The 20,827-nt window shown below is 43.8% G+C and overlaps 1 protein-coding gene across 3 annotated transcripts in view; it reads right to left on the bottom strand.

The window, feature by feature from the left end:
* The window catches only part of LOC109896544 (tubby-related protein 3), a 40,432-nt gene that overhangs the window by 5,429 nt on the left and 14,176 nt on the right, over nucleotides 1-20,827 (bottom strand). For 2 of the 3 annotated variants that reach the window (XM_031797764.1, XM_031797763.1), the window contains exons 2-5: nucleotides 18,656-18,697; nucleotides 14,123-14,174; nucleotides 5,821-5,983; nucleotides 4,628-4,834 (exon numbers count right to left, since the gene is read on the bottom strand). In XM_031797764.1, coding sequence (XP_031653624.1) covers nucleotides 4,628-4,834; nucleotides 5,821-5,983; nucleotides 14,123-14,174; nucleotides 18,656-18,697 — 464 coding nt within the window. Of the gene's footprint in view, nucleotides 1-4,627; nucleotides 4,835-5,820; nucleotides 5,984-12,455; nucleotides 12,769-14,122; nucleotides 14,175-18,655; nucleotides 18,698-20,827 lie in introns of those variants that run through there. The other variant, XM_031797765.1, reaches the window with a different exon arrangement.

The raw sequence follows: 20,827 nt of genomic DNA, 5'->3' as shown, positions 1-20,827 counted from the left end.
GAGATGTGGCCTACAGCTTACACTCCATTGGTTGAGATCAGGAGTAGAAGTCGACCGATTAATCGGAATGGCCGATTAATTAGGGCCGATTTCAAGTTTCATAACACTCGGAAATCGGTATTTTTGGACACCGATTTGCTAATTATTGTTATTTTTTTTATATACCTTTATTTAACCAGGCAAGTTAGTTATTAAGAACACATTCTTATTTTCAATGACGGACTAGGAACGGTGGGTTAACTGCCTCGTTCCGGGGCAGAACGACAGATTTTCACATTGTCAGCTCGGGGGATCCAATCTTGCAACCTTACAGTTAACTAGTCCAACGCAATAACGACCTGCCTCTCTCTCGTTGCACTCCACAAGGAGACTGACTGCCTGTTACGCGAATGCAGTAAGAAGCCAAGGTAAGTTGCTAGCTAGCATTAAACTTATCTTATAAAAAACAATCAATCATAATCACTAGTTAACTACACATGGTTGATGATATTACTAGGTATTATCTAGCGTGTCCTGCGTTGCATATAATCTGACTGAGCATACAAGCATACAAGTATCTAAGTATCTGACTGAGCGGTGGTAGGCAGAAGCAGGCACGTAAACATTCATTCAAACAGCACTTTTGTGCGTTTTGCCAGCAGCTCTTCGTTGTGCGTCAAGCATTGCGCTGTTTATGACTTCAAGCCTATCAACTCCCGAGATGAGGCTGGTGTAACCGAAGTGAAATGGCTAGCTAGTTAGCGCACGCTAATAGCGTTTCAAACGTCACTCGCTCTGAGCCTTCTAGTAGTTGTTCCCCTTGCTCTACATGGGTAACGCTGCTTCGATGGTGGCTGTTGTCGTTGTGTTCCTGGTTCGAGCCCAGGGAGGAGCGAGGAGAGGGACGAAAGCTATCCTTTTACACTGGCAATACTAAAGTGCCTAAAAGAACATCCAATAGTCAAAGGTTAATGAAATACAAATGGTATAGAGAGAAATAATCCTATAATTCTTATAATAACTACAACCTAAAACTTCTTACCTGGGAATATTGAAGACTCATGTTAAAAGGAACCACCAGCTTTCATATGTTCTCATGTTCTGAGCAAGGAACTGAAATGTTAGCTTTCTTACATGGCACATATTGCACTTTTACTTTCTTCTCCAACACTTTGTTTTTGCATTATTTAAACCAAATTGAACATGTTTCATTATTTACTTGAGGCTAAATTTATTTTATTGATGTATTATATTAAGTTAAAATAAGTGTTCATCCAATATTGTTGTAATTGTCATTATTACAAATAAATACAAAATTTAATTGGCCGATTAATCTGTATCGGCTTTTTTGGTCCTCCAATAATCGGTATCGGCGTTGAAAAATCATAATCGGTCGACCTCTAATCAGGAGGACCCAGGGTTCTCTATGCAGACAGGAGAGATCATCTCAGATGCCCAGCCAAGCTACAACTCCTCCATATCTCCTCAGTAATCCCATAGGTTCTTATTGCCATGACTTTTAGATAGATTCTTTTCTCCTGGGATCCAAAGGGATTGGCCTGCATGTAATGGATATGGGCAACGTATTTCTTCAAATGTATGCACATTGTGTTTTTGATCACATATCCTTTGATTTGTTCCAACTAAGTCATCATACTACCTCAGTTGAAAATATGAACTGATGCAATATTTCTGCAATCGGAAAAGGCCACATATTACAATATGCAGCTAAAATTGCTCTTTGAAATATTTAGTAGTCCCGAAATTTGAGGAGACAACCTAACCTTAAAACAGCTGGCAGAGGATAGAAAGGAAAGTGGAAGCGAAATAGTGCTGAGTAACTGTTGAGACCCATTGAGGAAGAACTTTTCTGTATAGAACAGACGAGTCTACCCAGTAACCAGGTTACGATAGAAGAGACCTGTTATGAACCTCTAGCCATCCCAGCAGCCTTCATTATCCCCAGACACCACTGTTAGTCCACTTCAGAGCCCTATACATTTCCACATTGGAAAGAATACTGTTGAAATACAAGACAATAGATTCTCCATCTTCAGTGTGTTTTATCCATCACTGAGAGCTGGTTTCCTGGACCCAGATTAAGCCTAGTCTTGTACTAAATGCACGTTAAGCATGCTTTTCAGTCCAGTAGTAATCTGTGTCCGCGAAACCGGCCCTGATTGTCCAATGTAAAGGGGTTAGTTAGGCACGAGGGAAAGCAGAAATCCTATTGAGAGATGCCAGCCAGTCAGACACAACACGGTGTGGTCAGACAGTCCTCTGTGGGAGCTGCTCTGGACAGGTGTCAGTAATGCTGCTAATTGGATTTACCAGCCGTGACTCTGGCTGGTGCTGTGGAATATTTTAATGAGAAAGCATTTTTTTAGGTGTAAAAGAATAATTCAAAGTGAGAATGTGAAAAATGGCCGCTCTCAATGTGTTCCATTGTTGATGATACAAGAAATATGAAATGTTTTTCTTCGGTGTGGCTTGAGGCCAGAGTATAATACGTAGCACTTTACATCCAAAGACTAGGTTATTATCAGTAACTATAGAATTCACTGTTGTTGTATCCTCCCTCAGTTTCACCTCTGCTCCATAGAGTTAGTGCTACAGAGAGAGAGGAAAGGAGGGAGGGAGGGAGGGAGGGAGGGAGGGAGGGAGGGAGGGAGGGAGGGAGGGAGGGAGGGAGGGAGGGAGGGAGGGAGGGAGGGAGGGAGGGAGAAACCCAGCAACCTTCACTTCAGCCCTGTCACCATGGGAACGGCAGGCTGCTCTCTACTACCTGACTGGAGTAGTTTCTCCCTGGCAGACAGTGGGCTCTCTGGCCCCTCCTCCGGCCCCTCCTCCGGGCCCTCCTCCACTGCACCAACCAACTGGACCACCCTGTCGTTGGCGGGGTCAGAGAGGGGGAGGGGCTGAGAGAGATGTCCCATGCCTCTGCAGACAGACACATATGTATTGGCCAACGTGGCTAGAAACAATATGTACACAGTGGTGTTCACTCCATCTAGCCCCAGAGATGTCTAAATGTCAGGGTACTGCCAAACATGAAATACAGACCGCAAATGTCAGCTACATTCTAATAGTGACTCAAAGGCATCAATTAAAACAGCACACAAAGTTTGGAAATGGAAATGTCAACGCTCAGGTTGCAAAACCAAAACTTGCAACGTGATCATTTCAACGGCTTTCTCTGTCTCACAGCACATGATGAACTTGGGAACTCACTGACCAGTTTTGATTGAATAGCGTCCCCAAGTCAAATCCAAATGGAGGCAGTAGGCTATTACTAATCCTTTGCCGTTTCCATATCAATTCATTTCCACTGGGAAATAAAAAAGCATAGGCAGACAGATACTATCTAAAGGCACCTGAGGACAGGCTGTATCTCAGTAGCACTAAGCAGACCAGGCATTCATTCATGATGAAGGTTTGCATTATTGAGAGGGGAGTGTCACCTCTGCCCTCTTGTTGCTGTCCAGGAGAAGATCCTTAAAAACTGAGGCTAATGCAGTAATACACTGCCCTTAATCTGGGTCTCAGGTTTAACTAGGCAATACATCACTCTCCCGGATATAGACCTGGCTATCTTAATTAGTTTGTCATTTCGCACAGTAACAGTACAGAAGGATATTGAATTAGTCTCAGGACTTCAACACTCTTCGTGGACCAGCCAGAAGGAGGGGAGGTGAGGTGGCATAAATAGGTACTGTGGTAGGTGGATGCTACTCTTGCCCTTTACACATGATAAAATTATCAAATTCTCACTGTGTCACAATCAACATTGCCCTCCGCCATCTCTCTAACTGCACACTGCAGCACCACAGCCCTGGGAGGAGAAAGTATCCCAGAGCAGGGAAAAGGTTTTATCAATGCGCAATGGCTTTTAATGAGGGTATCTGAAAGAACAGCAGCAACAGCTGCAACAATAAACAACAACCTTCATAGTTCTTGAAACTGTCCCCGAACAACGATGTCGACCAGATACGCTCCCATTTCTCATCTGTCCTCCTTTGCTTTATTTATCTTCTCGCCCCCTACCTCTCACTCTATCCTGCATTTCTCTCTCTCTCTCTCTCTCTCTCTCTCTCTCTCTCTCTCTCTCTCAGTTCAGCCTGTCCTCTCACGAGACTACAAAGTGCCTCTACCAGCCCAGAGGTGTGAAAGAGACACTTATATTGAGTGCCCTGTCGGTGTAGCCCGCCAGAGCAGCAGACGGGATGTGATCTCTGAAGCTGCTTCGTATTCGTGTGCTGAGGCGACCCAGAGGATTTATCAGGGTAGATGACGAAGAGGATATAAATGACTGACTCGCATGTATACACACTCTCCTAGGTCTTCTGTCTATAGCACTACTATGTATGAGACATTGTCTGTGCAGTGGAGGTCATAGGGCTAGGACTATTTCCTGGTCACATGGTCTGACCATAACTAGGCCCCGGTGTATTTCCTGGTCACATGGTCTGACCATTACTAGGTCCCGGAGTATTTCTTGGTCAGGTAAGGTGTTCAGGAACCCCCCCCAGCCTTACCTACTGACAGAGCTCTTTATAACACTGTACTTTAACACTCCAACCTTCTGTCCAAACTGGCTGTCCTGACTCCCTGTCCTGACCCCCTTCTCAAGCTACCCCCCCCGGCTCACCTCGTTTCTGCAGCAGCTCGTGGATGTCCGTCTTGGGCTCCAACAGAGTCTCCGTGTCTCCGTCCCGGTCTGGCTCCTCTGCGGGGGGAGACTGGGGCAGCGTCTGGGACAGGGACAGGGGCTGGGACTTGCTCACCGACAGAATCTGGATCTTGGCACCCAGGTCTGGGGCCTCAGAGCCCATGAAGGCAGCAGGGCCGTCGATACCTGCAGGGTGGGGTGCATTCACAGACGTTTTTGAATTATGTTAATGACTTTGTCCTGCTTGTCTGTGTGTTTGAGCACCCAGCTGTTTACTTCTCCAAGAGCTGTTCTGTATTCCTGTCTGTGCTTCCCTGATGTGATTTGATTTGTACCTACTCCTTATTACTTAGCCGTCTGCTTGCAGCTGCGTTTCTCTGTAATACCTCTCCTCTATGTTCATGTCAGAGCTTAGCCTTGTGCCATGGAGTGATATGCTGCACTGAGCAGGTGGCCCTTTTCTTGCCTGGGAGTCTGAATGCTGCTCTGCCTCTCTGAATGTGACTCTCTCCTCCCCATCTGAAGGCCCCTCTGGGCATCAGAGAACAGCTTCCTGGGTGTCTCCTCCACTACCTTGAACAGTCGCTTCTCCACATGTCCCAAGACTGAGGGAGGCGTTATTAGACACACACACACACACCACACACACACACGTCATCATATTAGCTTCCTGATTGTTTGTAGGAACATTGTATTGTATCCCAGTACGTGAAAGACTAAAATATATTGCATGCCAATGTACAGGTGATTGGTATCAGAAGTGGGATGCACCAATGTTTATGAGCCTATTCTATATAAGCACCTTTTCTCTAGTCTTGTAATTCCTGACTGGTCTCCTCTACCTCGATCTGGAAAGCCACTCTGCTCCTCCATGGTGAGCTCCATGACTGGCTCCTCTTCCTGCTTTCCTGGGCCCCACCTTCTCCCACCACTCCCTCTCACTGTCCTCACCTGATATACTGTCCTCACTCTGGACTGGAAAGCAAATTGATCATTAAAGTATTCTTCTTCACAGCCAACACCAACAACTGTCTATCTCTTGACTGTAGACTGAGGTTCAATCGCTCAGCACTGATTCTGCTTCCTCAGACCCATTACTTTATCCCGATGATGAGAGCTGACCCCGGAAAAACTAGCTAGTACAGTAGCTAACCCCAAGAACCAAGGCTCACCATCCATGATGACATCGCTGGTGATGCTGAGGCGTGACTCCACCAGCGGGGCCTGCTCCTCACTGCGCCGAGGCTTGGAGCGCCTGGGCCGGGCCTCTGGGTTGGGCTGCACCATCAGAGGCTCCTGCCGCTTCCGCCGCTGCTTCTGCTCCAACAGCGCCCTCTGTGGATGGGAGGGGAATTACGACAGTGAGAGTTTACCATGCAAATATTGTCTGTATGTCCCTACCTGCCCAAGACTGACAGCTGGACTGACAGCTGGTGATAAGGCTCTAGTGATCCTCTCTCTCTGGACCCTACCTGTATCTGTCCAGGTATACCTGGCCTCTCTTCCCCACAGTCCATGAGGACTAGAGGTCGACCGATTAATTGGAATGGCCGATTAATTAGGGCTGATTTCAAGCTTTCATAACAATCGAAATCGGTATTTTTGGACACCGTTTTGGACAACAAAAAACATTTTTTTACACCTTTATTTAATCTTTATTTAACGAGGCAAGTCAGTTAAGAACACATTCTTATTTCCAATGACGGCCTAGGAACGGTGGGTAACTGCCTCGTTCAGGGGCAGAACGACAGATGTTTACCGTGTCAGCTCGGGGACTCAATCTTGCAACCTTAGAGTTCTAAGGTCTAACCACCTGATTACATTGCACTCCACGAGGAGCCTGCCTGTTACGCGAATGCAATGGAAGCCAAGGTAAGTTGCTAGCTAGCATTAAACTTATCTTATAAAAATCAATCAATCATAATCACTAGTTAACTACACATGGTTGATGATATTACTAGTTTATCTAGCGTGTCCTGCGTTGCATATAATCGATGCGGTGCGTATCGTTATCCAATGTGTACCGAACCATAAACATCAATGCCTTTCTTAAAATCAATACACAGAAGTATATATTTTTAAACCTGCATATTTAGCTAAAAGAAATCCAGGTCAGCAGGTAATATTAACCAGGTGAAATTGTGTCACTTCTCTTGCGCTCATTGCACGCAGAGTCAGTGTATATGCAACAGTTTGGCCCGCCTAATTTTCCAGAATTTTCCAGAATTTGATCAATGTAACAGGAATATTTAGACTTATGGATGCCACCCGTTAGATAAAATACGGAACGGTTCTGTATTTCACTGAAAGAAAAAATTTCTTGTTTTTGAGATGATAGTTTCGACCATATTAATGACCTAAGGCTCGTATTTCTGTGTGTTATTATGTTATAACTAAGTCTATGATTTGATAGAGCAGTCTATCTTAGCGGTGGTAGGCACCAGCAGGCTCGTAAGCATTCATTCAAACAGCATTTTAGTGTGTTTTGCCAGCAGCTCTGCTTCAAGCCTATCAACTCAGATTAGGCTGGTGTAACCGATGTGAAATGGCTAGCTAATTAGCGGGGTGCGCGCTAATAGCGCTTTAAACATCACTCGCTCTGAGACTTGGAGTGGTTGTTCCCCTTGCTCTGCAAGGGCCACGGCTTTTGTGGAGCGATGGGTAACGCTGCTTCGAGGGTGGCTGCTGTCGATGTGTTCCTGGTTCGAGCCCAGGGAGGAGCGAAGAGAGGGACGGAAGCTATACTGTTACACTGGCAATACTAAAGTGCCTATAAGAACATCCAATAGTCAAAGGTTAATGAAATACAAATGGTATAGAGAGAAATAGTCCTATAATTCCTATAATAACTACAACCTAAAACTTCTTACCTGGGAATATTGAAGACTCATGTTAAAAGGAACCACCAGCTTTCATATGTTCTCATGTTCTGAGCAAGGAACTTAAACGTTAGCTTTCTTACATGGTACATATTGCACTTTTACTTTCTTCTCCAACACTTTGTTTTTGCATTTGATAACCAAATTGAACATGTTTCATTATTTACTTGAGGCTAAATTGATTTTATTGATGTATTATATTAAGTTAAAATAAGTGTTCGTTCAGTATTGTTTTTAATTGTCATTTTTAAAAATTAAAAAAAAAATCGGCCAATTAATCTGTATCGGCTTTTTTGGTCCTCCAATAATCGGTATCGGACACCATCCCTTTCCCTCATTAAAACAGATAGACTGTACTTCCTGTACTGTACTTCCAGTCATTGCTCAAACACTAGATAGCATTGGCTGGCGAAACTACCGCTAACTTCCTTCCTACTGGATGCAGAGACATAAAACTGGTATCCACGAGTTCATCTGACTGGGGAAGAATTACTTTATGATGACTTCCTCATCATCAAGCCAGACACTCATCTATATTCAACCTTATACAGACAGCCTTAGACCATATCCAGATCACTCAAAATGCTGAGAACCAGACAATCAGTAACGACTCTGTCCTTATCAGACACTTTGTGGTGGTGGTGTTGTTTTGAAAAACAGTGCTCTCTCTCAGAGTTATCTTAAGCAATACAACAAAACAAATTAGCAAAAAAACTCATTATCGTGGCTTGCCAGCTTCCGTTTCAGGGGTGTCAAACAAGATGCATGTTCCTATGGTAACCGTGTCAGAGTGTCCTTGATAGACTCCACATTCTTTTTGTTGTCTTTCACCACTCCCACTGTTGTTGAGGGAGAGGACAGAACATGATGGCCATTCAATGTGAATCTCAAAATGGAACCCCAGATGGCTTTGTAAACAACACACACACAAGCGTCATGACCCGACCTGGGAAATCATTCAGCCACAGTAAAATGTCATGTTTTCTTCCTTCAGTATCTTTGACACTAAATTGGAAGGCAGAATAAGCAACTCGCATAGAAACAGGACAGGTGAGGTAAGGTTGGCTAGGCTATATTTATCTCATAGTAAATGTCACAGAATAATGGACCTTTGTATCCTAGCAATACCACTAGAGGAAATGGGACATAAGAGAGTTAGCTACTCAGTGAAGGAACCTTCAGCAACAAATCCATTGAAATCAATTTAGAAAAACCTTTTACATGGGTCCTGGACAAGTAAGCCTAGACTGTTGTAAAATATGCTGAGACAAAGTAACAGAGTGCTTGACATACAGTGCAAACAATTCAAACTACTTAGTAAACCTAGAGTTGGAAATGCTGGCTGAGGCTCTGTTCAGCACGGGGACAGAGAGACTGGAGACAGTGACAAGGCAGTGGGATCATTAGAGCTGACATTGACACAGCCATCACAAACACTCTGGGAAAATAGGGACAACAGCGACGAGGGTTGGTCCCCTTTAGATTTATGGCTAAACAATACACAGCACAATGTCGCTATGAATATTAAAAAAAGCTTCACACTAGAGAAATGGTCAATTTCCATGAATTATGGTGACATTCATCAGTTGGCCCTGCAGTCCTGGTCTCTGGTCAAAGTAGGCGATGGGTTACGTAACTGCCTCAATTAGTGGGGAGCATCAAAACAACAAGCGGTGTTTAGTGACGAACTGGGCTGGAAAGAGACGAGAGGTCCTTGTCTCTCTGAAGCCTCATTGGGCTGATTAACCACCACTACAGAAAGGTTTTATTACTCAGGGCTAACGCAAGACACATTCAGGGCCAATGCAACACAGGCGTACCCACAAAAGCACAGACACGCACGCTCATACATACACACACACACACACACACACATGCTCGTGCACACACACACTACCATGGCCTGCTTCTATTTGACACCTGAATCTCAAGGTGCACCTGAAAAATTATATTAATTAAATACCCAAACTTTGTCCTTGATTAAAATGAAAATAAGACCAGATGAAAGGCCTCTGGGAGCTTAATGGTTTCAACTTGGAGTCTGATGGTTTACATTTCAAACAGGCTTTGTTTTAAAGGGACACTTTGGGCTTTTGGCAATGAAGCCCTTTATTTACTTCCCCAGAGTCAGATGAACTCATAAATAGCATTTTTATGCCTCTGCATCCAGTATGAAGGAAGTCAGAGGTAGTTTCACGAGCCAATGTTAACTAGCGTTATCCCAATGACTGGACGTCTATGGCATCTACTAGCATGCTAGCAATTACCATAGACTTCCAATCATTGTGTTAACACTAGCTATCAATTGCGATAATGCTAGTTAGCAACTTCCATCAAACTGCACGTAGAGACATACAAATGGTATCCACAAGTTCATCTGACTCTGGGGAAGTAGATAAAATCCTAAAGTATCCCTTTAAGAGGGGAACTGGGTTCGCCTCTTCGTTTTCTTCTAAGGCTAAAAATAGCAGACAAATGAATAAAACATCTGAATGGATTATCATAATGAAACAGACTGTTAATTTCAACACAGGATACAGATTCCATGTAAACAAGAAACAAAAGCCCCACACTGCTTCACGATGAGATCCTATTTAAAAATGTTATCAAGAGCCACACATCTGACCCAGGAACTGATTAAACTTTGAAACTCTTTTTGTCTAGTTTTTTTCTTCGTCTTCCCTCTTTGCTCTGGCACGCAGTCGTCTTCCTGTGTAAACTGGCTTGCAGTCGTCTTCCAGTGTAAACTGGCACGCAGTCGTCTTCCTGTGTAAACTGGCTAGCAGTCGTCTTCCAGTGTAAACTGACTAGCAGTCGTCTTCCTGTGTAAACTGGCTAGCAGTCGTCTTCCTGTGTAAACTGACTAGCAGTCGTCTTCCTGTGTAAACTGGCTAGCAGTCGTCTTCCAGTGTAAACTGACTAGCAGTCGTCTTCCTGTGTAAACTGGCTAGCAGTCGTCTTCCTGTGTAAACTGGCTAGCAGTCGTCTTCCTGTGTAAACTGGCTAGCAGTCATCTTCCTGTGTAAACTGGCTAGCAGTCGCCTTCCTGTGTAAACTGGCTAGCAGTCGTCTTCCAGTGTAAACTGGCTAGCAGTCGTCTTCCTGTGTAAACTGGCTAGCAGTCGTCTTCCAGTGTAAACTGACTAGCAGTCGTCTTCCTGTGTAAACTGGCTAGCAGTCGTCTTCCTGTGTAAACTGGCTAGCAGTCGTCTTCCTGTGTAAACTGGCTAGCAGTCACCTTCCAGTGTAAACTGGCTAGCAGTCGTCTTCCTGTATAAACTGGCTAGCAGTCGCCTTCCAGTGTAAACTGGCTAGCAGTCGCCTTCCAGTGTAAACTGACTAGCAGTCGTCTTCCTGTGTAAACTGGCTAGCAGTCGTCTTCCAGTGTAAACTGGCTAGCAGTCGTCTTCCTGTGTAAACTGGCTAGCAGTCGTCTTCCTGTGTAAACTGGCTAGCAGTCGTCTTCCAGTGTAAACTGACTAGCAGTCGTCTTCCTGTGTAAACTGGCTAGCAGTCGTCGTCCTGTGTAAACTGGCTAGCAGTCGTCTTCCTGTGTAAACTGGCTAGCAGTCGTCTTCCAGTGTAAACTGACTAGCAGTCGTCTTCCTGTGTAAACTGGCTAGCAGTAAACTGTCTGGGAAATTCTTGCCAGCCTTATCATGTTTTATATCATGTGTAAGCTGTTTTTCTCTCACTGGTGTGATATTGATCTGTAACTAAGATGATATTGCTGATGGAATCTTAGCAATGGCCACTCCTGGATGTAACTAATAATAAAGTTTTTATGGAACGGTTACCTCACAAGAACTGACAGCAGTAGAGCAGAAACTGAACTGTCTCACTCGCTGACAGAACTCATCAGTGGCAACGACACTTCACTTCACTGAATTAACTCTATCAAAACTGAACAGAACTCAAACCTAGTTCCTAGCTTGCTTGGACTACACTCTTAGCACCTATTTTTCTATCTTGAACGTTGAACAGTTATACAGCTGTCCCCATAGGAGAACCCTTTAAATAACCCTTTTCGGTTCCAGGTAGAACCCATTGAGTTATACCTGGAACCCATTGAGTTCCAGGTATAGAAGGAACCCTTCTGGGTTCCTTGTAGAACCCTTTCTATAGAGGGTTCTACATGGAACCCAAAAGGATTATCCTATGTAGACAGCCGAAGAACCCTTTTGGAACCCTTTTTTCTAAGAGTGTATAATCCGAACATAGAGTATGGCTGGAAAATGAGGAATAGTTATGCTTTAGGCTACTCATTGTTCAACTATTTGCATATTCAAACAGCAACATAATGAGTTGATAGAATCTGTTGAATAGGCTATTAGATCCCAGTACACCACCATTACACAGATCATACATACCTCTAAATTATAAAACATGAGAATCGTTTTTTTTTAACTGGAGAAAAGAACGTAGGCTACTAGAAACAAAACTGCCCTACAATTAAAACAATCCATTGTATTATTGTCAATTTAAAACAAAAGACTTAAGAGGATAGGATATGAGAAAAGGATATGACTCAATACACTGTTTCATTCACCGTCCTGAGGCTGTGGGAGCAAGACATTGTACAGGCCTAAAACAAGACACAGGAGGCTAATGAAAATAGCAGACTAGGAGATATCCCACATCCACGGAAGTGTGTCCCACCAGAGACAGGCTATAACAATGATATCACCAGGATGAGCTGAAATCAAATGCTCGCAGACATGCACAGTACACACACGCAAGCATGTACATATGCAAACACACACACACACACACACACACACACACACATACACACAGAAATATACACACCAAAATACACTCACGCAAGCATGTACCTGTGCACAGACAACTTCCCATGTTACTCTCAGATCAAAATAGTCAACCATAAATGACATAAACAGAACAGAGAATAAGAGGTGCTGACCCACCCTGTCCATTAGTGTCCGGAGTGAGACAGAGAGTAAAAGTGAAGTGCAGAAGTTTCTCTGTGGAGCTCAGGGTTCCATGCTCTGTGAGACCCCGTCAAGTCTAAACTCTCTCCCACCGAGCAGCACTCGTGCCGGGCATGCCTCTGTCTCCCTGTCCCCCTCTACCCCTGGATCAGGCTTTCAGATCAGACAACTAACACGAGGATAACCACGCAACACCAGCTTCCCTCTCACTCCGAGTCCGTGTCTCCTCCTCAGCCTGTGAGAGAGTGTGAGTGAGAGAGAACTAGAGTGTATGTGCGTGTGTCTGGGTGGTCACTGTAACTAACTGAATCAGCGGTGTTACTCACCCCAGGGCAGAGTGGGGAAGAAAGAGAGAATGAGTGAGATGGAGAAAGGGAGGGAGGGGGATAGAGGTGCTGCAAGTGTCTGTGTTTGTGTGTGGGTTGGTTTTTCTATCCTTGTGGGAACCTAAAATCCCCAAAAGTCCCCACAAGGATAGTAAAACAAGAAAAATTCTCCCTTGTGGGAACATTTCCCACATCCTCATGAGGACAAAGGCTATTTTAAGCGTAGGGGTTAGGTTTAGAGTTAGGGTTAGAATTAAGGTTAAGGTAAGGGGTTAGTGGTTAGGGTTAGGTTTAGCGTTACAAACTTTATAAGCCTTTTAAAAACTCAAATACACTACAAGTGTGCATTTCCTGCTGTGCAGTAAAATTCTCAGCAACAAAAGCAACAAATTAAGATCCTACATCTGTAGGCATACAGCTCACTACACAGACTGTCTACTGAAACCCTTCTACGGTTATTCCCGACATAGTGCATTACTTCGTTAGTGCACTACTTCTGACCAAAGCCTATGTAGAGAACAGGGTTCCATTTGGGACGCAGGCATCGAGTCAGTCTATGTGCCTACCAATCATCTCATCCATCTTTTACTCCATTGTGTGACTGTTGCTTAAAGGCTGGTTTCTTAAACCATATCAGTCAGTTTCACTTTAAAACAGCGTGGGTGGTGATAAGGATACTGCAGGCAGGAGGGATTGTAAGGAACAATCATCAGACACGCAGACCAGGAAGAGCTGTTCGCTGAGAAAGGAGCAGATTGGTGCTTTATCTCTACAATGAGTGCTAAAACAATTCACTTCCGGAAAAATATGCTTCTTTCTGCTAATTGGACAAATTGTACTGCCTTCGAAAATAAAAGAGTTCAAAGACACCCTGTTTTCCCTCTGTTTCATGACAATCAGCCTTACTGTGCTGATGGTCAGAAATACAAATGCTATTACAAAGCCAACTAAATTCATAGCCTGAGTGACACCGGAGGCAGAAAACCAGGTCATTTGTACACTCGCTGCCAGTCAAATGTTCAAGCTTGACAGGCTCACATAAACATGGACTGAGACCTCAAAAACAATTCTGACAAAAACATGAAAAGACACCAAAAACAACCAAAACGCAAAATGCCTCTAGATATAAATAATATGGACTAGTCTGGTCATTTCTGCATCATAAATAGAATACTCATGACATATACCCTGAACAAGTCTATGGGAGCTGTAATGTCTATATGGGAGCTGTAATAGAGTGGCTATGATGTTGAACAGGTGCACAGGTGCTTTTTGTGGCGTAATTAGTTAAATGTGTTTAATAAAGTTAGTCATTACCTGCTTTTCCAGCTTCTGCTGCCTGAGGCTGGTGCTGTCATCATCAAGGGCACTGAGAAGAGACGAAAGACAAAATGGTTACTATCCACTCATAACTCATATCTGACTGAGACATAATACAAGTGGTTCTGTGGTTAATACCAATCTGTTATCTGTTATCTGTTATATTTACAATAAGAAACAATTTGCTACAGTGGTCACTAATGAATGCACCTCTGATCGAGGTTGGGTGGTATGCAGATTTTTATACCACTTCTGTACCATACCGGGGTATTTGGTATTACCGGAAGTGCACACAGGGGGCCTTGTTTATTTTTGAAAAAGGTATTGAAAATCATACCATCGGTATATCTACAGTTGTCAGTTGGAAGTTTACATACACCTGAGCAAAAAAACATTTCAACTCAGATTTTCACAATTCCTGACATTTGATCCTCGTAAAACAAATCCCTGTCACTTAGGATCACCACTTTATTTTAAGAATGTGATATGTCAGAATAATAGTAGAGGGAATGATTTATTTCAGCTTTAATTTCTTTCATCACATTCACAGTGGGTCAGAAGTTTACATAAACTCAATTAGTATTTGGTAGCATTGCCCTTAAATTTTTTAACTTGGGTCAAACGCTTCGGGTAGCCTTTCACAAGCTTCCCACAATAAATTGGGTGAATTTTGGCCCATTCCTCCTGACAGAGCTGGTGGAACTGAGTCAGGTTTGTAGGCCTCCTTGCTCACACATGCTTTTTCAGTTCTGCCCACACATTTTCTATAGGATTGAGGTCAGGGCTTTGTGATGGCCACTCCAATACCTTGACTTTGTTGTCCTTAAGTCATTTTGCCACAACTTTGGAAGTATGCTTGGTGTCATTGTCCATTTGGAAGACCCATTTGCGACCCACCTTTAACTTCTTCTAACTGATGTCTTGAGATGTTCATCATCGGATGGGGCCACAATGTCTCCTGACCCCTCCTGTCTCAGCCTCCAATATTTATGCTGCAGTAGTTTATGTGTCGGGGCTAGGGTCAGTTTGTTATATCTAGAGTACTTATCCTGTCTTATCCGGTGTCCTGTGTGAATTTAAGTATGCTCTCTCTAATTCTCTCTTTCTTTCTCTCTCTCGGAGGACCTGAGCCCTAGGACCATGCCTCAGGACTACCTGGCATGATGACTCCTTGCTGTCCCCAATCCACCTGGCCGCGCTGCTGCTCCAGTTTCAACTGTTCTGCCTGTGGCTATGGAATCCTGACCTGTTCACCCGACGTGCTACCTGTCCTAGACCTATTATCTGACCATGCTGGTCATTTATGAACATTTGAACATCTTGGCCATGTTCTGTTATAATCTCCACCCGGCACAGCCAGAAGAGGACTGGCCACCCCTCATAGCCTGGTTCCTCTCTAGGTTTCTTCCTAGGTTTTGGCCTTTCTAGGGAGTTTTTCCTAGCCAACGTGATTCAACACCTGCATTGCTTGCTGTTTGGGGTTTTAGGCTGGGTTTCTGTACAGCACTTTGAGATATCAGCTGATGTACGAAGGGCTATATAAATACATTTGATTTGATTTGAAAATGTGATATATTGCTCAAGCCTACCCTGTTGTCACTTACATCAATGACACTAATGATTTTCAATGGAATTCCACCAGGGGGCATCGCTACTGTGAATAATAACTGTGGACAAGGCACCGAAATCTCCTGGCAGAGCTAGAATTGAACGTTACCAAGGTGTTCGCTTGAAAAAGCAGTTACACTGCTGCACATAACTAAGACTGACATACAGGATTACTGTCATACCTTAGGCTATAACTGTTTGAGCTTAGCCTGACTGCATGATCTGCACACTGTAAAAAAAAACATGTAGTTGTTAAGAAATATAATTTTGTCCAGGAGTTGTTCATGACCACAGAGGCTAACTTGAAGAGAAAAGCTTAGGGCTCAAGCTACAAAACGCCTCACTTTCCTGGTGAGGTAAAAAATTATACTGTATCAGGACTGTATAATGCAATAGAACAACGCATTAGACAGCAGCACTACTGTGCTACAAAGCAACAGCAAGTCTAGATCTAAAACACAGTTCTCCATAGAGTCCTGTCTCTGGCCGTCAGAGTGGTGGCTGTTGTTTGGGACTACTTTTCCTGGACTCCTGTGAAAAGGCCCGCTGGGTACATGTTGCTAAGCTACAGTGGAGAAGGAGAAGAAGGTGGGAGTAGCAGTGGGAGTCTATTCAGAGGCACAGAACGAGTTAGAGGAACCCACCGCTACTCTACCCAGCCACAGACATAACCTACAAGACACTCTCACTGACAGACATAACCTCCAAGACACTCTCACTGGCAGACATAACCTACAAGACACTCTCACTGCAAGAACACAGCATATGTGGGGGGGGGGGGTGATGAAGGGATGGGGGAGTGTGTGATGGAGGATGGGGGGAGTGTGTGATGGAGGGAGTGATGAAGGGATGGGGGAGATTGTGATGTAGGATGGGGGAGTGTGTGATGGAGGGATGGGGGAGTGTGTGATGGAGGGATGGGAGAGTGTGTGATGGAGGATGAAGGAGTGTGTGATGGAGGGATGGGGGTGATGGAGGATGGGGAGTGATGGGGGTGATGGAGGATAATTGAAGATTGGGAGGGAAAAAAACAAGGTTCTGCCACCACCTGCTGAAATCTCTCAGAACAATTTAACATCTCTGGGCTTCACTAATTTCTCTGTCAGTCCACATGCTCACACCATCTGTTGCTGTCAAACAGCCTCGGCTGTATTATACCCTTTGCATCTCCCATTCAGACAGAGCGTGTTACAGGAGCAGGACAAGAAGAACTTAATTAAGCACGGCTATCTACAGTAAATAACAATCTCTCCATACCACTGATTCTCTCTCTATCTCCATGAGGATATAAGGGCCTCATTATGTCATCATCACCATTTCTGAAGGACCCGCACCAAATGCCAAGAGGAATAGAAAGCAGGACGATCATCTGCTGAGAGGCAAACATCATCCGTCTATTACGTGAACTCAGATTATTACAGACAACAACACCGATGACTTGGCCACATCCTCCAACATCCTCAGAATGATGGATTAAAATCATTAGGCTATAATGTGGCAATAAGAAATACCAATGTCATCGAACCAATGAGTTTTGGACCTGATTTGGCGAGTTGCTTGTCTATTTATTCAACAACAACCCGTTTGGTCAGCTTAACATTAATGATCAGTCATCTCAGAGGCTGTAGAGCACTCTGTTTTAGTATACTGATTGTTTACAGCCCTCTTTGAGTCTAATCAGCCCAGTGCAGCGCTATCCATAAAGGCGTGCAGATCTGTCCACAGGGAAGCCATTACATGGCTCTGAGCAGGTGTTGGTGACGGTAGTGACGAGTGAAGGATGATGGGAGGTGTTAATTACACATCCGGGATGGTCATTACACTCAGAATAAAGAGGTGCTATCTAGAACCTTAAAGGGTTCTTTGGCTGTCCCCATAGGAGAACCCGTTGAAGAACCCTTTTTGGTTCCATGTTGAACCTTTGCTATAGACGGTTCTTAATGGAACCAAAAAGGGAAGAACCCTTTTAACCCTTTTTTCTAAAAGTGTAGGGTGTCCAGAGGAGGAGCGGAGGAGCGGAGGAAGAGCAGGGGAATCTTTCTTTTCAACAGCTGTCCAGCTAGGGACCTGGGTGGAGACGCAATGGGAATACTCTCCACTGGGGAAAGGCTGGAGGCTTGGTGGGTATGGTTACTACCAAAGGGTGTTTGACCTCTTTTGGACTGGGGGAAAAAACATAGTTGGGATACTGTCATTAAATGTGCCGGCCTGTAAAACTGACCCTTTTTAGGTGGCTCTAACACCCGAAAAGTGTCCCCATTCAACCCTAGAGGTAGAAGAGTGACTGTGTGTGGCCACTGTGGACATTCCTTGATTCCATGTCCTTGATGGACATCCTCCTTGATTCCTACTTGACACCACAATCAATATGGCTATCCATCTCCCAACACTCAACCTAGTCTCTCTGACAACACAACAGCTCTTTCTAGTAGACCCTTATCCAGACTGTTCTGCACAAATTTCACTTCACCAGTTGCACTACAGGGTCTTTACCTGGCACTCACAAAAACAGAGCATTTCTGAAGTAGTCTGTCAACTGACCTATTGGACCATACTATGAGTAAAAAAAATATTCTTTGACCATGAAATGACTAGTTGATGGAAGCTGTGGGTGCCTGGGTGGGTGGTTAATCACAGGTATTCTAATGGATGAGTGCTAAATATGTAGGATCTTAATTTGAGCCAGTTTGCTACAGCAGTAGAATAATATTGCAGCAACAGGAAATGTGAATTCTTATGTGGTTTATAGTTATTGGACATTTTTTGTAGGGGTGATGCATTTTTCGTAAGGGAAAATAAAGTCTGAAATTTCAAAGTGGAAATTACAAACTTCAGCAGCCTTTATAAACCTCAAATATACTCCAAGTTTTAAATCTCCTGCATTGGGTGATCAAGTTAAGATCCAACATCGGTGCTGCTTACCTTGCTGTTGAGGTAGAGGAGAAGCTGGCGGAGCTGGAGGGTCTTCAGAGCCATGGGGTTTTCAAACAGGAACACAGGACACGGAGAAGAATAGAGTTAGCAAGAGATCAGTGACACCAAAAAGAACCATGCTAAAACAGGATGCTTTGGTACTGTTCTGACAGTACTGTTCTGACAGTCTCTACGCATGTGTAGTCCTTCAGCTTGAGAAGCACATGATCTTTCAAGCTTACAGGGAAATGGAAATCGATCCCCAGTCCATAACACATAATAAGCTATATATTTTTCATTTATCTAAAATAGGCCTACCTGAGCTAGCAGACATAGAACAGACAGTGGCCTGTACAGTAGTACTACAAATTAACACCTATATGACTGTGGAGTGGTCACAGCCCCCAGACAGTGAATGAACACCTATATGACTGTGGCGTAGTCACAGTCCCCCATACAGTGAATGAACACATATTTGACTGTGGCGTAGTCACAGCCCCCAGACAGTGAATGAACACCTATTTGACTGTGGCGTAGTCACAGTCCCCCAGACAGTGAATGAACACCTATATGACTGTGGCGTGGTCACAGTCCCCATACAGTGAATGAACACCTATATGACTGTGGCGTGGTCACAGCCCCCAGACAGTGAATGAACACCTATATGACTGTGGCGTAGTCACAGCCCCCAGACAGTGAATGAACATTGATCAAGTGCTGTGTATTTGCTTAATCCGCCACAGGGTATCATCATTCTATACTTTTATCTGAGAATACACTGTGTCCTCCACCTCTATCAAACTTGGAGGACACAGTCTTTCTGTCCACTTCACAGGTATCTACGCGGTGATCAATGTTTCATAACACTGACACTATGCTGTAAAAGACTTAATGACTGACAAGCAAACAAGACGCAGGCCAGTAATAGCCTATTACTTTGTCACGAACAAGATTTAGGATACCCTCCATGTCATGGCATTGTCCTCGGTCTGTTGGTGAAAAAGCTTGAGAATAGGATGAGACTCCTGCATTCAGATGACAATATGATGCAGTTCCAAACGTCTCTCTGGAACTGAGCATAAAATGAGAGACTTTATTATCAGGCGAGAGACAAGGGAGAAGCGTATTATCAAACTGCAATACAATTATTCTCATTAATATACTTCACAGCTTTGGACTAATTTAAATCATGTTTTAAAGTTCATCGAATAAAGTACATTTAATTTCCCCTTCGGCAAATTACTTTCAGGGGTTAAAAATGAAAGACTGAACGAGAGGTAGTCTAATTAAACTTCTATTTCCCCGGAGGTTGGAGAGAATGGCTTCAGTTCCAGTTCAGCAAGTGAAATCACAAGAGAGAGGGATTATTCAAAACAGGGTGATGACATGGGTGAGATTAGACTGTTTTTGATTCCCTGGCAGTCAGATCAGCTCTGCGTCAAGTTAAAGCTAGAATTTGGGATTCATTTTTTTTGTGTGAAACAGCAGCCCTGCTATATACCAAGAATTGAAATGACCATTAAAACAGATTTCCAGATTGCGCCTTTAAAAGACACCAGCTGAATAAATGATCAACGCATGGTGAGGTATAGAGCATGAACAACACTGTTTAACTAGGCCTAGGATATTATAGGACTCATACAAGCAAAACGACAGTCTTTTCAACACAAGCAACTTCAATCAAATTCTTTCATGTCAGGTACTTGGTCAAATATTCTTAGCACGTCCTTAGTTAGAGCAAACAGCTGTAAAACAAAACCTCACAATATAACATGTTTGAAAGAAACTTGTTACAGTACAAGAGGTGGAGCTCTGAATAAGTAACAACAATGCACCAGACAAAACATGAGCGTGGGAGAGACCCTTAAAGTTAAACTTTATTTTTATTAGCCCACTGTTGACACTGCATTTGGCCGGTGACACTTTGCTTCTTGAAATTCCAATATCTTTAAAACTTCACTGCTGACATACAAAACATTTTGGGGCTGTATCAACAGTGGACTCATGAAAAACCACTCAAAAACAACCTTTTGGTGTTTGTTTCCCTTTAACAACAGGTAAGCCATTCAGCCCAAGGAGAACAGAGAACCGGGGTGTGGGTAGGAGGTAGGATCTGTGGGAACAGATGCTCAAAGCCTATCTGTCTGTCACAGGCACGACAAACACCTGACTCACAGGACA

This window comes from Oncorhynchus kisutch, linkage group LG19, assembly GCF_002021735.2.
Source record: "Oncorhynchus kisutch isolate 150728-3 linkage group LG19, Okis_V2, whole genome shotgun sequence".
NCBI classification, from domain to species: Eukaryota; Metazoa; Chordata; class Actinopteri; order Salmoniformes; family Salmonidae; genus Oncorhynchus; species Oncorhynchus kisutch.
Note: the sequence above shows the minus strand (reverse complement) of the source record. Positions and strands in the feature narration are given on the sequence as shown.